Genomic DNA, 17,552 nt, shown 5'->3' on the forward strand with positions numbered 1-17,552 from the left:
AACAATTCAATCAACTTAATTGTCAGTTAATGATAACGAGATAAAATTTTAATGCTAGCTAGCGGATCCAAAATCCATTAGATAAAGTAATTAAATTACCCTTACATTGTTTTTTTTTTTTTTTTTTTTTTGCATTACAGATATATTTTCACATTGTATGAATAAGAGTTTGCATAATATAAATAATTAGACCGTTTCTGTGAAGTACTTTTTTTTGTATTATCAAGTGGAATATATGATAATTAATCCGGCTAACCTTTTGTATGGGATATTATCTTGAGTAATATTTGAGCATATACTGTGCATCTATTTATCAAGATATATAGGTAATTTGCTAATTTCTTTTAGGAAAAAAAAATGCATTAAATGAACAATTTTTTTGCTTGTCGGCTGCAAATGATACAACAAATTGTTGTGAATATACTTTAATTAATATTTTTTTAATGATAATTAATGGATATGATATATATATATATATATACATATCCTTGCAACCATATATAGCTAATAAATTCTTTATAAAGCATGACCTATTAGGTAACATATCCTTACAGTTCATTGATTTAACGTGCCAAGAACAAACTTGAGTTGACCCCAAACCGTGCTCTCCACCTATGTCTCAATCCATAGAAAATAATTAATTAAAAGAAAACAAAATAAATTTCCAACTTCAAATTAACCTCTATATAGTCGTGGCTAACAAGAGAATGCCTCCTTCGTTTATTCCCTCTCCTAACACAGCCATATACCATTCATGCAAATAAATATAGATCCTCCTTTCATGAGTCAGTTCGGGCAGCTTGACGAAGACACCCCGGTATCAATCCCGATTGTACCGACAAATTTCATAATGCAACCGGTGTCGCCACCGATTGTCTCAAACCAATCCCCTCATAATGATCACATGACATTTGGCATTCCCCCAAGACCACCAGGACAGTACAAGAAACACCCATCGGATCCAACACGGAGCAACCCGCACCTGTCTCCTATTTCTAGCTCTAATTCAACTCTCTCCAGGAGCAAGTCATGCGGTGAGGGACGGTCGTCTGAGCCATCTGATGCATTGGATGTTATCTCAAGAAAGGCAAACACCGAGAGGTTAGGTAGCGGTGCTCCACTCATCGATAAGTCCACCCATGACTCCGCCGACGATTACAGAAATGACAGTGGTTTCGAGCCACCTAAGGCAAGCACTGCTGGTAATTTCAAGTGCAATGCATTTTGCATGTACCTGCCTGGCCTCTCCAAGAAGAAACCAATGCCGGTGAGGTCAGAATCACAGTTATCATCATACAGTGCTGAAAGTGATAATATATACAGAGATAATTTCTACAAACCTGATTTCGACGCAAATGCTACTCCTTCCCGACCGAGTGTCATATCAAAAGTAGCGTCTCTTGAGAGATTCGAATTGTCATCTGTTTCTTCTGACATCATTATTGATTGTTGGAATGAACGACATGGTAATTCGTCATACTTCGACTTACCAATGGAGTTGATAGACAGCGGCGAAAACGACACAGACTTGCCGATCAATTCAGCATTTGTGTTTGAAAATGACCGCAGGGCTGGTCGACGCAAAAAGAAGAGCAGCTCATCTAGGATCAATACTAGCAAGACATCATATGAGATGTCAAGCCGGCGGTCAAACAATTCGAGGATTTCATCGTCATCGAAGGTATCAGATGCATCATCCATGCGGTCTTCGCATTCTTCGGCTTGCATTGCACCGCAAGTAATTATTATGAAGGCAAGGGAGGAACTCAAAGCACTGGTTGAGGCGCAGAGTGGATGACTAAAATAGTGATTTGTTCTAATTAATTTTATCTGATGTTCTCTGTGTATCATATATAGTTTTATCCTTGACTGAATGTATAGCTATAAATATATGTGAATTTCTGCCGTGATATTTAGGATTGTAACATTCATTTTTTTTTTATATTTTTCTCTCGCTTTATTTGAATTTCATCTGATATATACCAAACGCAGTTTACATATGTAAAAATAATTTGAGGAATCTTATAAATAGCATCAGAAAATTTTTTCTCCTAGCTGTACGTTTGAATATTTCATTGTTTGGTTCTCTTCGAACTCTTAAGAAGCAAAATGAATTTATTAACCGTCAAACCAAATGACTTTAAAATGATTAGAAAAAAGCTAAGTTCCAATTTCCAAGACCCAAGGAAAGTATGACTTCAAAATTTCTTGATAAATTATCTACCCATGTACATCTTAACTTTTATCAACACAAAACAAAAACAAAAAAGAGAAAAAAAAAAAATCTTTACAATTAATCAGCAGCATTCGGTGCCCTTGATTATAATACTGAGGTTAACATATGTTAGTGCTCCTTCCAATAACAGGGGCTTCACGGAACCTCAATATATTAAAAAAAAAAATTAAAAGGAAATATCTGTATATATATTAATCTTACAAGTTTGGATTCACTCGAACTACATCCTCGATTGGAGATTGACAACTTGGGCATTTATGACCATTCAGTTGCAAATCTCTTGCGCATTTGAAGCAAGCACACATATGCCCACACCTAATGAAGATTTAAGCATAATTACAGAGACAACTGTGGCCAATTTGTAAAATTGCAGTAGCTATGCACTTCATTTTGATCCAAATATATATTTAATTTACATGGATACCCTCTTTGATGCAATATATCATTTATTCTTGTGCATTCACGATACTTAATACTATTTGGTCACATATATTAAACCCTAAAAAGTAATTGTATCAATTGAGAAAATAAGATCTGATGCATTAGTGTGGCATTTAGGAGTACAAACATGTACGATTGTACCTATAGAGAAGGGAGTCGATATGTGCGTCATTGCAGATACCGCATTTGCTTTTCATTTCTGATGCTGAACATGCATTAATTGCAATGCTTTGACCTCCAACTGACATTATAAGATCATTTATTAAATGATTATTTTAACAAAGGATTAATCCAAGATGTTTAACTACATATATGATAACCATGACAAGTGCTTGTTCACCAAATATTGTAAAATTTGGAGTTCATTTGAGATAAGATCAAGAGGTAAAAATATCAACGGACATAATAAAACAAGCCAATGATATTTTTGCATTTTGATTTTATACTAAATGCACTCTATTGTAGTAATTTGTTATACATTTGTGTTGCTTGTGAAATTTAGAAAGAAAACTGTTCATTTTAGTCATTATGGAATTTCTAAAATGAAATTTTATTGATACTACAGAAAATATTTTCATTCAACATTTCATATTAAAATAAGGGATACTTGATGCATTAGAGATATAGATTATTTTTGTCAATTGTTTCTCATGACCGGATATTGGGAAACAGATTTTTATAATGTAGTGTGTTTTTCATAATACCAGATAAACCGAAAAGTGTTATTGTGACAGATGGCAAAATCTGCTATTCAAAACCTGTTTGAGAGACGGCATTGGAGACTTCGATCTTGATAGATTCATGCAACTTGGATTGCCATTGCATGCAACTCTCAACCAACTTCCTCAATTCACTTATTTCATCATGAATTTGTTCCATATCTGTTTTTATCTGTGCCACTGATTCCACATCCTGCACAAGTTGAAATAACTTGTTAAATTCAAATTTTCTGGCAGAAAAATAACTAAGAACTTGATTGTTAGTTAGATGTTAAAACATGGTCAAAGCTCAGTCGGATCATGAAATGTCTGGTATATATATGGACATGGGCAGGGTTCAAATGCTTCATGTCTTTCATGCCTCACATCCTTATCTTTGTTTTCAAAGTCCAAACTGTTGATCCGAACTGCTCAACATAATCTCTATATTAAAATGTGCTTGAATACCAAATTTTATATTTTTTTTAGAAACTTCACTATTTTCTTAGATAGGTACAAGATCACTGTTTTTCAGAAGATTGTGGACCATCCAAAAACAGTGCGAGGCACGATTGAGACATGAAAGACACGGGGCATTGAACTCTACTGTATGGATGTTAGATGCAGCTAGATGAACAAAATTGCATTGAAATCTCACCGCTGAATTGTCGGAAACATTATTAGTAAATGTGGTAATCCGCCAGTTCTCTGAATTATTATTGTACTGAAATGGTACGAGGGAGGAAGAAGCAGTAGCAATTTGGTCAGCATTGTTCAGCTCGTATTTTTGCCTCCAGTATGGCCTTGCTGCATACTCTTCACCGAAATTATCATCAACATTGTACTGGTCTTGCCGTTGCAAAATTGATAAGATCAACCGATTCATTTTGGTACAGAAATCACTTTGAAGGGAGGTTGTCACTCTTTTCCTGCACATGTACCATGCAAGTTAAGTTCAGAATTCATTTGCCAATCAACTTCTAAATTGTACTGAAACAAGATTAGATGTCAGCTTTTTGTTAATTTCTTATATTTATGTTCTATTATAACATGAATTAGCCCGAAAAAGTAAAGCAGGGAAAACTAAAGGCATTGAGTATGCAAAACCTACCATAGTAAAAAGACAAACCAAAAACAGAGTGAGACTGCAAAACTATGGTAACAAGTCAATACTGGCAGATACAGCAATTACATACCATGTACCAGTAACAGTCAGAAACAATTTTTACCTTTTCCCTCAAAAAATGCAAATGAATAAATAAATAAATATATATAAAAAAACAACCTCTCAAGAAGATCATGAATATCTATATTTTCTGAAATGTTCTCAAAGGTGTCACGAGTAGTGAGGGCCCGCCATGAATTGGGTGAGTCACAAGACCATGGGAAGGCCCCGAGTTCTTCAACTGGGAGCACATTGCCGTGCCAACTAATTGGAGTGGTCGACTCGGCCGAACGCTGCCAATCAACGCTGCCGATCCATAGGTTCCTCTCATCCCATGATGATTCCATGCTGACGCACCTGCTTTCCTCTTGCTCGCCAGAACAAGGAGAATTGAGCTCTGACAAGCTGTTATCTTGAAAAGAGTTTGCTGCCACATCAGCAGGATGGTCTAGACCGCCTGCTTCACTAGGAACAGAACCTTCTGTCAGGTCAGCAGGAGGGTGGGGACAATGTTGGTAGTGGTCCTCGTTTTCATAGTATCTGCTGTTTGAAATTTCTGAATTGGTAGGTGCAATGTGTTCTTGGTAGTGATTTTCCTCTTTATTTTTGTCTTTTGGGGCTATATCACCACTGCAGTGTTTGATTTCTGTGATTTCTCTGGAAAATTCTGACCTTTGACTGGATTCAGCAGTTGAGTCAACAGTTTGATCAATGTTCGAGCTTGTACTGCTCTCATAGGATGTTGCAGGGACATTGTTGCAATGCGGTGGTTCTGATTTTTGTCTGAAATTTTAGAAAACAGTTATTCATTTTTTTTAAAATTGTCACAGACTTGCCTTCAAATACAAGTATCTGAAAGAGATGTACTTTATTGAAGGAAACATGTAAATGCAAATCATAACCACCACCTATCCCATCCCATCTACACCGCCCCCAAAAATGGAAACTGAAAGAAAGAAAAGAAGACGTGCACAACACACAAAAATAGATTTAGTTGTTAAAATGATAAATGCTCATGAAACAAAAATGGAATATGTTATGGTCATGAACCAAAAGGTGAACCTTGTGTGTTCTATACAACTTATTATCATTAATTTGTACTCGTTACATAGCTGAAAATTTAAATAATATTCATTATGGTTCAAGAAAATAAAGAACACAAAATTACTCTGGATAAATTGTGTGATTTTGAAAAAAAAAAAAAAAAAACACATTTTTACATGTGATATAGATGTGAATTTATAATGTAGTGAGTGCAGTACCTTGTGGGATTTTTCTTTTTCGGACTATTTTGTGGCTGCTGTAATTTTGACTTGAATGATAGGGAACGCGTTTCTTCCTGGGCTGGTATTTTTCGGCGTAAGAACCTAAGCTTCAGAATTGACTGTGAGTGATAAATTGAAACAAAACATCAAATTGTGCATCAGCTATTTAACTGGTTTAATCATAGTAGTAATTCATAGTGACAATAGCAATCCTAAAGAAATAATTGCACTCTGTACCAAAAAAAAATTCTATATATAAAAAAAATGTTAGACTTCCATTCTCTGACAGAAGCAAAGTGGAACTGAAAAGCATCTACCCAGTTAAGCAATCAATTGGATTGTTTGCTTCCCCAAATCCAAAATAACAAACTAGTTCTTTATAATTTGAGTAATTTTTATATACCAATGCTTATAAAAGGGCCAATATAATTACCAACAAATCTAAAATTTTAATTTGGTTTGCTGAAGAACAAGATCCTCACTCAGGATGTCATGGCATATCGTGGGTGCACGGTCCAATAGGGATGCCATCTTTGTAGTTCAATTAGAATAGAAACCCGGGACCATATATTGTGGAGTTGCGCATATGCGATCAAGTTCTGGACTCAATTGCTAGCCGAATTCAAAATCAATTTCATGGGCGGCGAGAACATAACAGAGGTCTGGAATAAAGGAAAAAGGGGTCTACAAACGACGGAAAAAGTGCAGTGGGGAACTATTTGGGTGGCGGGATCGTGGGCACTATGGAGGGAGAGAAATAGGAGGACCTTTGCGGGAAAACGACGAGAGGAAGAGAGACTGGTATCGGATACGGTCCTCGAAGTGAATTTGTGGATGAAAATTTTCTAATTTCATAGCTTTAGCTTTACTTAAATTTACTTATGAGTGTAAATAATAAATAGCTATCTGTAATTACAACCTTTTTATTATTTATAAAATTTGTTGACGGCAACTTGCTGCCAACCATAAAAAAAAAATAAAAAATTTAATTTGGAAAAGAAAAAACCAATAAACTTAAACCAAAATCAATTTTACCTGAAGGCGGCCACGATTTGGGAATTGCGAAACAACACGACGCTCAGCAATTGAGTCAACCTCTCTTCTCCTCTCTGCCTCCATCCTTGCCACCAGCTCTTCAATCTCTCCTCTCCCTCTAACTGCCGGCCTCAACATCGGGCTCTTGTTCGTGACCACGTCATTTTCATCTCCCCATGCCCCATTCTCCTGCTTACCACTTGACATGTCACGTGGCGTCGATGCCTCCAGGTCACGCCACATCTGGATCAAGGATGAGGCTCGGACCGTCTGAGGCACGTCCCCACATGCAACCGCAGGTGCACTACAGGTTGACATGTCAGAGGGAGTAGGAGAGGGCACGCGCCGATGCAAGAAGCGTCTAGCCCGGGCCGACACAGGCTGGGTCGTGTTTGACAAAGCCGAGAGCTCGGCCTCATGTGCCTGGCGCTCAATCGTCGTGATCATCTCACGGGCCTGGCGCGCAGCCCAACGGTCGAGAATCTTTTGGGAGTGCTGGTGACGTTTGCTCGGTGGTGAGACAAACTCGGCATCATGGTCAGGCTCAGGGTGGCAATTTGAATTTGAATTTGAATTTGAATTTGAATTCGGTTTTTGGGATTGGAAGAATTGGGACTGGGTGGTAGGCTGGATGGAGATTTTTGGGAGGTGAATCTTTTTGAGATGTTTAGCATGTGACCCCGCAAAGAACCCTGGCCAGTCGTCGCCCGGCATCCTGGCCACGGAGGATGCCATCGGTGCAAAAAAAAAAAAAAAAAAATTCAAAACAGAGTTGGAGAGAAAGATAATAAGACAAAAATTGTAAGCATGAGAGAAAGACAGAAGGGAAAAAAAAAGAGAGATGTAAAGGAAGTGACAGGAGAGGTTGATAAGGAGAGAGGGAAATGATTTGTTGTTTGCTATTCTGAGAAGAGAGAAAGAGGTTAGTGTAGGTTTTCGACGCACAACAGTTGGTGTACAAGGAAAGATGCCACGTGGAACTCTCAGAGATTCTACAGTTATCTATGGGACCCGCAAATCATTCACTGGTTATCTGATGTACCGCGTGGAGGGTAAGTCTTCCGTGATTCATGAGAGGAGGGAAAGGCGAAGGTAGCGAAATGTCTGTAACCGTTTGTACGGAGAAGAATTAAGTGCGCCAGGTCCACCGGTGTGTTGAGATTTCGTTGCGCTGCATGTGGGCCCCAGATCGGGGTTTGGAAATTTGGTCTCGTTTGGAAAGGGAACTACATTTTGGGAAGGAGTCGCAAGAATCGTTGAGTTACATCAAAATAAATAAATAAATCGTTGAGGTGTCGCGTTAAGGGAGGTTTTTGGAACGTTGTATTGGTATTTTGTTTGATTTTTTGGGTAAATTTAACGGAGCTGTTTAGATTTTAGGCAGTTGACGAATTATATAAAGTGCTGTTTTAATTTTATAATTCATGTGCTGTATGAAGTAAAAAATGATCTGTTCAAATCCTTACCCGAACTTCTAGAAAGAGAACCACATTTTTGGGCCGTAAATTATGTACTGTACTGTTGCATATTTGTTAGCATTAATTGCCTTCGTTTACAACCAACCCGATCCAGAAAGGGATTGCTATGAATTCGATAAATTATGTCTGATGGTTACTGGACCTCGCATAGCCGGTGACTCGTTCGAATTTTAGTTTGGTATAAATAAACAAACTATATATATGTTTACAACATAATTGATGTAAATTGTCTTGAAATTTCAAAATATTTCATTTCCGCAGAAAATTAATGGAGTACAATACATCAACGAATTTTGGAAGGATAAGGTTTGAATAATTCAATGGTTATTGCAGCGAATCTTGGACCAAAATTAGTGCATCTTCTTTCTTCATTTTCGTTTAATCTCTTAAATGTCCGGATTTGCTACATTGAACACAAAATGCCTACATGAAGTTTGTCCAATTCATCTAACGAGACACAAAAATGTTGTTAATGTTTACTTAGACATTCTGATGAAATAAAATTACTTGACAATCTTGTTAACAAATACAGGATATGTACGTGTGAGATGTCCCATGTTCAAACTCGGTGTCGGAGTGAGTGAATTGACTTTAATTCTCATCAAATGCTAAGAAAAAGATAAATCAATACGTAAAATTTTAAATGTTGCGTAATTTTTTGTAATTTAGATAAATCATGTATAATGTTTTAAAATATGAATTAGGAGTCAAGTCACCTAATGCATTTTAAACTTTTATGTTTAATATAGAAGACTTTCTCATTTTATGGGTTTTGAACCCATTACCTCCCATATGAGAGTTATGGTCATGTTCGGTAACGAAGCTTAGAGTGTTGCAGCTTAAGAGTTTAAGCTGTGCTAAAGAGGAGATATTAGGCTAACAAAGGCTTAGAGTAATGAAACTTAAACTATATAAAGGTACTAAGGAAGAGCTCTAAGGAGACACTTTTCCCTAAGCCTGAGTTTTTATTGGCTTAAGAATTTGCTCTAAGGAAACTTAAGAAAGGTGCTCTAAACTTGTCTAAGGAATTGTTGTTCGGCTAGCTTAAGCAACTAAGGAAGCTAAAGCTACTCTAAGGAGGCTAAAGCCTTGTTGCCGAACATGACTTATGTGTCTTTGCCACTAGACCAAAGACAAGTTTTGAAGTCATGTATAATGTTAATTTGATGCAATTTGAAAAGGAATTAATTATCTGTGTAGCGTTTAAAAACTAATAATTCAGTTATATTATATTAGATTGCGGCTAAATAATTCTAAAAAATCACCAAAATTTAATACATGGTTTACCTAAATTATGAATAATTTAATTGTATTTTTTTTCAGAAAGTAATTTTTTGTTTTTAACTGTGTTAATTTGATGCGGCTTTTTATATATAATTGTCAAAATTAATTAGTTTGATCGTGAATAATCAATTCCTATTAGAAAATTGAAAATGAGATTTTAGTAAATATATGTACAAGGAAAAAAGACTTGATAATTGAAGAAGGCCCTGATTCATGTAAGATGCACTTCATTTTTGTTTTATTTGATTGGGACCTTACTATTCATTTATTCAGAATTTGCATTGCATAAATGATTCAACAATCGAACCAAGAATGATAATATAAGACTAATTACGCAAAGCAGATATATAATATATACTCAATGAATCGGTTCAATTCATCTTACATATGTTCACAGCAAAAGAAAGAGCATGTAGTCTCCCTTAGGCACCCCCACTTTAATGAAGAATAACTCAAGACTAATAAGCCATTTAATCACAATCAAGTAATTAAACACCACAGCTTAATTAAGGCCAAAAAAACATAGTAAACTTTTAGAACAAAAATAATAGAAGGACCAAATTAAACAAAGAAGAATATAGATACAAGTATACATCAATTAATTTAAACACCCCATGCACCCCTTAATTGATAGCTGAGCATTTGATCCTCACTTCACCATCATTCCCTGTTAGTACATTGCTCCTGCTAACCTTCACCATAGCAGCTCCAAATTGCGAGTAGAAAAGGTTTTGCTGATTTGCTAAGGCTTTGACGATGGGGCCCAATCTAGAGTCGACCCACATCTTTTGGTCGGTCTCGAGCAGACCCATGTTGTTTTGAATATTCTTGTAGTAGGTGTTGTCGAAAACCGCCGGCGTGGTCGGGTCGAGGTCGGTGTATACTGTGTCTTTCGAGCATATTCTCTTTAGGTAATTCAGGAATTGATTGTTTAGGGTGGGGTCTGCATCTTTTGTTCCCTGGTAGTTGCAAAGCCTCTGCCCGAATGATTTGCAACTGGCCCTGCCGATTGTGTGTGCTCCTGAAAACAAATCAATATGCAAAATATTTGTACAAATTAATTAACTAACTCAATTGATTGAAATGTGACATAAATTTAAAATGATTCCGCAACGAACCTTGAAGGGATACCAAGTCGACCGGTGACAAGCCCATGGACTGAAAGAAGAGTATAAGATCAGTCATGCTCTCCCTCCCCGAGGGGACTGCATTCGCTTCTTCCAAAATGGAAATGGTACCGTCCTTCCTTCCGTATTCTAGCAACCAGTACGGGGCTCCAACCTGTTCATTAAAATGATCAGAATATCAGATCGTGAAGACTTAAAAATGTCGTCAAGATATATATGTGTGTTCTCTGAATTTTCTGAATATATCTTTACCCAACAATATCTATACTTCCTTGCATGATCATGTGCATAAACTATAATTGAATTTGTTAAAATATATTAATTTTTATTGTACCATATTAGAGGCGTCACGAGCTACTGTGGTGAGGATGTCAGCACAGGATACTGTCTTAGGGCATTTTTCCTCTAAGCTGGCCTTAATTTCATCAATAATTTCAATACACCTCAGAGTTTTGCTAGCTTCTGCATACATCTCAGTATTTTTCTGTGCATTGTCTAACAGAATTGAAGCATCACATCCCTACAAATTAAACAACAATTTTGTAAATATGAGGCTAAACATATGATATAATTTTAACTAAATTCATGATGAGGCTAAACAAGGTATACTCCTGGACTGTAAATATTTTTCTAAATTAAAGTATATATATCAATTAAATACATGAGATATTATCATCTTACATACATACCCTAACAGCGCAGTCATGAAAGTGGAGACGAAGGAGGGATGCGCCACAGGTATAGTCCTCCTTTAGTAATTTTTGAACACTTCTCTGGATGATGGCCTCCATATCGGGGCATGATTTCTTGTAGTAATCATGGGACAATCCAGAGACAGGCAACAGATATGCCGGGGTATTGTCATTATTGTCAGCAACAGCAATGGTGAAGGCGGAGAAGAGGAGGAGAGAAAGGTGTAGGAGACCCATTGTTCTTGCCATGTCTAGCTTTTGTTCTTAATTAGGGTTTGGATGACTAATAGAGAAGGAGAATTTTATAGTTAGTATTAGTTGTAATACATGCATGCATGTTGTGTTTTTTTTTTTTTTTTCTCCAAAAAGAAAAAGGGAAGAATTATTCTCTTATCATAAAATATAATTGTTATTGTTTTTGGGTGGGAATTTCATGAATTATCCTCCAAGCTTATTTACATACTTTCAAAACATCATAAATTTACCAGCCATTGCAAACTACAGCTTATTTGCATGCATGTCCAAGCTGCCCTTTAATCCTTGTTTTTTCACAATAGGTGGAAAATTTTGGTATGGATCATGTTCCCTTTTCATGGATTTAGATCTTATTTTTAAGTTTCTTAGGGGTGTCAAAGCAAACTTTAATTATTTTTTTCCACAGAGAGGTATCCAACGTGAGGAGCAGCATGGCAAAAGAATTTAACAGGCAAGCACGACATATGAGTGTGGTTTGTCAGAATTCATTTTTTAAAGTAGCTCAGGAGACGAAACATATATCTTAAAAAATTCAATATATAAACTATAATTGTAACTTTATACTATTTTGTTCGTCGGCATTTTTTCGAACAAATATTAAAATGAAAAAGGTTATTATATATAGATAAAATTTGACCAATGCACTTGTTTATATACGTTATATGATTGTGTACGAAACAAATAAGGGATTCCATTTTGACCTACATTTTGTCAAATGAGAAATATTATATAGCTTTTAAGGGAAAGATGTTGTGGCCTACATTTTGTGAAATGAAAAAATAATTTTGTTTTCGATTGCTTTATTCTCAGTTTTGGGCTTAGTGAAAAGTTGGGCCGATCCTGAATAAAGGGCTTACTAATGCCAGAAATTTTGCTTTTTAATTTGTTTTAATTTGGGATTTGTCCTCCAAAATGCAGGAGCTATTAACTAATAGGTAATTCGAGTGTGAATTCAAATTTTAATGTATTTGGTGTCTTAATATACATCTTAAGGTCAAATCTAAAACTTGGAAAAATATAATAACTTTCTTTTATTATTGAAAAGAGTTTTTTTTTTGGGGTCAATTTTATGTATTAGTTGATGTACAGAAATAATATATTAGTTGATCTATTATTAAAATTTACATTCTTGCCCTTAAAAAACTAACGATTATGAACGAGAGATTAAATAATAACTCATCGGATCAAGGATAGCTACTTCCCCTCCAAATTATTATGTTCTAGCTAGTTTCTATAATTATTTTCTCAAATATGTTAATCTCTTTGAGCAGATTCATCTATGATCACAAGGTCAATGTGTAAGGAGGTACCATATCGGGTTTCGGGCTGGGTAGATTTTCCATATATTCAAACCCGGTGTATAACATTTTCATAAAATCATAACTTTAAAATTGATAACCTCTGCCAATATTTTTCAAAATAAAAACATTTCAAAACTAATTTACATTTGTGTGAACTAATTAATTTTTCTGGAAGATGATGTGTACTTTTAAGGATAGCAAAATAACTTGGGTTGCAGAGAGTATGGTATACTATATATATAGCTGTGTTTTCTTAGTAATAATCTTTTTGTTGATTTTGATTTTATTCTGATTTCTGTTTGATTGTGTCTGTGTTTGTTTAGTAAATGGTTAGTAGGTTTCTTGTTCTTTATTTATCTTTGCAATTGACATGCCAGTTGTTTTATTTTAAAAAAAAGATACGTTAATTATATCTTATATTGGGAAATAAATAAAATAGTGCAGAGAATTTTCTAACAGAGCAATGACACAACGCTTGCAAATTCATACTTACAAATTCTTTCATTGTTTGTGTACCAGTGGTCTCATAAGTTTCTGATACAAGACTCAACATGGTACAACAAAAAGTAAACATAGTACAACGCAATCCAATTAATAATTCCTTGAGATATCTTTAACTAGACCTTGATCCTGAATTAATAGCACAAGAAGTGGCTAGATCTCTCTATTGCTTACACAATATTTGTAAATTTACCAGTGGTCCAGTAGTAACCTTTACTGAACTCAACATGGTAAGAAATGTAAGTTGAAAAAAGCTAAATTTAATACAAAAATACCCATCCTACATCTTTAGTTTTAATGTAGATCCTCAATTGACAGCAGAGCAATTGAGGCGAACCTCTCCTTCATCCTTAGTGAGAACCAGTGTCTTGCTGAGCTTGACCATGGCCGCACGAAACTGCATATAAAATAAATCAGGCTGATTTGCTAAGGATCTTACAAGAGGACCCGTCCTCGAGTCAACAATCAACTTCTGTTCAGCCTCTAACAAGCCCATGTTTTTCTGGAGATTCTGGTAATATACACTGTCAAAAAGAGTTGGTGTGGTCGGGTCGAGATGAATCTTCTTCGTAGGGTCCTGGCAATAGCGGGTCAGAAAGTTCGCATATTGCGGGTCAATTGTTGGGTCACAATTCCCGGGCCGTTGGTAATTATAGAGTCGGTAATGGATCGAGGAACAGCTGCTGTATCCAATGGTGTGTGCTCCTGGAATTTTATGAGAAAAGCAGCAACTTATTTTTCAAATAAGAGAAAAGTGTACTATGGAATTATATTATATAATTACTAGAAAAAAAGTAAGTTGTTTTGTCAGTAGATCAAGTTCAAGTATTTACGTACCGAAAAGAATTACCAAGTCAACAGCAGATAAACCCATTGATTGGAAGTACTGGATGAGCTCAGTGATGCTTTCACGCCCCATCGGTATCGCCTCCGCTTCCTTTGCTAGTGAAATGCGGCCATCCTTCCTACCATACTTTACTTGCCAATACGGTCCCCCCACCTATTTATTAAATAAATTTCACAATTAAAATGGAAAAAATCTATGTTATATTATTTGCAAGAAAATTGAACAACTGGTATTTGTATCTTACAGAAGTGGTAGTGTCCCGCGCAACAGCACTGAGGATGTCGGCACAAGATACTGTTTTGGGGCAATGCTTCTCCAACTCAGCTTTAATCTCATTTATAAACTCGAAGCCCCGCAATGTTCTACTAACCCCTGCGTACTTCTCACTTGTCTCTGGCTGATCGAGCAAAATCGAGGCATCGCATCCCTATAATTACAAATTCAGTAACTTATTATTACCAGCATATATAATCGAACTGTTCAGGTTACTAAATTTGGGTTTGTTTCAACCTAAATTTGATGTTTATTCTTTATTAAATATTTAATTATGCACAAAAACTGATTTAGTTGAACCCAAATTGAGCCGCTTGGAAAATAATAAATAGAATGATAATTAACATTAATTAATTATGATCACATACCCTAACAGCACAATCATGAAAGAACAGTCGGATGAGGCTAGCACCATAACTGTTATCATTTGCAAATAACTCCTTAACCTTATTGTAAATAATGCCTTCCATTCCGGGACATGATTTTGTATAATAATCAAAATCTAATCCGTCAACCGGGAGCAAATAAGCCGGCATGTCCACTGCAAAAGGAGGTGGTTTGTCGGTGTTGCTTGTATCATCACCGGTACAAGTCAGAGCAAAAAGGAGAAGAGAGCAAAGGATGCAAATGGAGAGAGATGAGAGCCTCATTGTTGAAATTAATGGCAATGAAATGAAGGTATGAAAGATAAGATGTTTTATTGGGGTTTTATAGTTGACGTAGTGTTATAGCTAGTAAAATGTGGGATGCATGAATTTGGAAATGAGCGGCTGAGGTAAAAAATAATTAACGACATGAGGAGCATTATGTTTATGATATGCTTGCACGTTGGGAGGATATATGATTATATGTTGCTATAGTCCATATTTTTATTTATAATTTAATGTGCATGTAGAATTTGACGACCACCTGTCTTATAATAACCAGTATTGATATCTCTTTAAAAGATCCCCGTTGTTATAATAAAAAAAATAAAAAATAAAAATCGGCCATTGTTTTATTTTATTAGTTGATTGATTTGATTTTAATGATTCTAATGATTGCAATGACTGGGTGCATCTTTATTTTATTTGGCTGTCTGTGAAATGCATGTATTTTTAACTATGATAAATAGAATGTCCTTAATAAATATTTTATATTTTAAGAAATTCAAGTTATTTATGGAAGTACGGTGGGAAGGCATTGAATTAGTAAGGACAAATTGAGAGAATGAAAGAGAGAAAAAAAAAATGTTTTAGATTTCTCTAAATATGCATTTGTTTAAATTATTCAACAATGTTATATCACTGATATAATATATAACATTTTTCATGCAAAGTTATGCAACAATGCAACTTAAATTGCTTTGTATGAAATATCATATTGGTCTTTCGAAAAGAAAATAACAAATGCAAAATTTGCAAAAATGAGAATTACCTGGTATTGATTTTTCAGCTTGGATATGTTCCTCTAATTATACTACAGTTTGATTTTTTTTTTTTTTAATTGTCTTGATCAGAGAACTCATATTTTGTTTACTTCTCTCTCGATGTTTAAAGATGTGCTTTGATGTGTCTAAAGTGTAATTAAATTATTAAAGTAATAGAGGAAGGTTACGTGGGGACTATTGAAAAAGGTTGATGAGGGGATGCAGGTTCTCCACTACTTCATTAGAGAAAAGTTGATGCAGGACTATTGAAGGAGTAGAAAAGAGATGATTATAACAAGTTATGTATCAAAGTATTAATATTTTATTTTTTAAGTATTAATATCTTATATTTTAGATATTTATACCTGTAAAAGTTGACGCGGGACAAATACAAAATTAAGAAAGAGGAACCATAGTAGAACATTTATCTATTGTTGTTGTAGAGATAGAGAAGGGATTGAAAAGGGGTTCATATAATTATTCTTAATATATAGCTCCTTGCATATCAGCATATCCAAGAAGGTTGAGGAAGTCTCCTTATGGTAAAACCCATATTCCTTTTGCAGTTTACAATCTCCAAAAGCAACCCACCAATTTGATTTCAATGAGAAAAGATTCTCGGATGCATATATACTTAAGAGCAGGAGCAGGAGCAGGAGCAGGGGAATCAGATTTTCAAACTATGGGAGTCAAATATATACGAAAATTAATCATAAAAAAAATTCATGTGAAAAATAGAGGTCAGTTTTATCATTTCATGATATTTTACTATAAATTATATACATAATTATACATTAATATAAAAAAAAATACAAAAAATAAGAGTCAATTGACCTCCATATTCACTTACTAAATCCACCTCTGCTCAGGGGCCTATGTAACGGCTGATTAAAAAGAAGAAAACTCATATGAAGATATAACTCTTGTGAAGTTAATCTTATTTAAAGACTGGACATTTATGATAAATTAATTAGTGTTAATTTAGTGATGCTTTTGTTGTATTATGCTCTTTGTTTATGCAGTAATTAATGTTGGACATATTTTCTTTGACACGTAAGCATCATACTTACAATAACAGTAGTGTTCCTACCACCCTATTGGTATTTGCTTGGAGCTCCTTCGGACTAAATATTCTGGCTAATCCACAGTCAGAGATCTTTGGGTTCAGTTCAAAATCTAAGATAATGTTGCTCGCTTTCAAATCTCTATGAAGTATGAACAACTCTTAGCCTCAAATGTTTGTGGAGATAACAGGAGCCCAACGCCTTTCCCAATTTAATTGAGTTTCTCTGGTCTCATCTGTGAAAGTGAAACAACAAATCCAAGGGAGAACCAAAGAAACTAAACTCATTACAAGGAGGTCAAAAATGAGTTTTCTGATACCTGTATACTGAGGGGACTCATTGTCTCATTCTAGTGTTATAAAAACGGTACCATAGACCATTAATTGAGCAGTGCTGACATTATAAAAACGGTACCATAGACCATAGGCAAGCCTCAAGTATTTCTGAAGAATGTCAACACTGCTCAATTAATTAATTAATTT

General features: G+C 35.3%; 4 protein-coding genes across 4 annotated transcripts; 1 reads left to right on the top strand and 3 right to left on the bottom strand.

Annotated features, from left to right (window-relative positions):
• Positions 1-605: 605 nt before the first annotated feature.
• Positions 606-2,003, top strand: LOC144574542 (uncharacterized). Its single transcript, XM_078324508.1, has one exon. The coding sequence runs from the start codon at positions 755-757 to the stop codon at positions 1,796-1,798; it is 1,044 nt and encodes a 347-aa protein (XP_078180634.1). The 5' UTR covers positions 606-754; the 3' UTR covers positions 1,799-2,003.
• Positions 2,004-2,193: 190 nt separating this feature from the next.
• On the bottom strand, positions 2,194-7,761 carry LOC144574541 (uncharacterized). Its single transcript, XM_078324507.1, has 7 exons — positions 6,841-7,761; positions 5,803-5,924; positions 4,661-5,323; positions 4,034-4,304; positions 3,436-3,589; positions 2,819-2,918; positions 2,194-2,551 (listed from the first exon to the last, which is right to left on the bottom strand). Exons 1-7 carry the CDS (start codon positions 7,573-7,575, stop codon positions 2,434-2,436), a joined length of 2,163 nt encoding a protein of 720 aa, XP_078180633.1. The 5' UTR covers positions 7,576-7,761; the 3' UTR covers positions 2,194-2,433.
• A 2,349-nt stretch (positions 7,762-10,110) lies between these two features.
• On the bottom strand, positions 10,111-11,856 carry LOC144575103 (peroxidase 7-like). The gene is made up of 4 exons (XM_078325220.1): positions 11,419-11,856; positions 11,064-11,249; positions 10,721-10,883; positions 10,111-10,623 (listed from the first exon to the last, which is right to left on the bottom strand). Exons 1-4 carry the CDS (start codon positions 11,668-11,670, stop codon positions 10,226-10,228), a joined length of 999 nt encoding a protein of 332 aa, XP_078181346.1. The 5' UTR covers positions 11,671-11,856; the 3' UTR covers positions 10,111-10,225.
• A 1,929-nt stretch (positions 11,857-13,785) lies between these two features.
• Positions 13,786-15,248, bottom strand: LOC144575219 (peroxidase 7-like). The gene is made up of 4 exons (XM_078325329.1): positions 14,967-15,248; positions 14,570-14,752; positions 14,316-14,478; positions 13,786-14,183 (listed from the first exon to the last, which is right to left on the bottom strand). The coding sequence occupies exons 1-4, from the start codon at positions 15,246-15,248 to the stop codon at positions 13,786-13,788; spliced, it is 1,026 nt and encodes a 341-aa protein (XP_078181455.1).
• Between the last annotated feature and the right edge of the window lie 2,304 nt (positions 15,249-17,552).

The sequence above is a fragment of the Carex rostrata genome, chromosome 23 (genome assembly GCF_964058835.1).
Source record: "Carex rostrata chromosome 23, lpCarRost1.2, whole genome shotgun sequence".
Lineage (NCBI taxonomy): Eukaryota > Viridiplantae > Streptophyta > Magnoliopsida > Poales > Cyperaceae > Carex > Carex rostrata.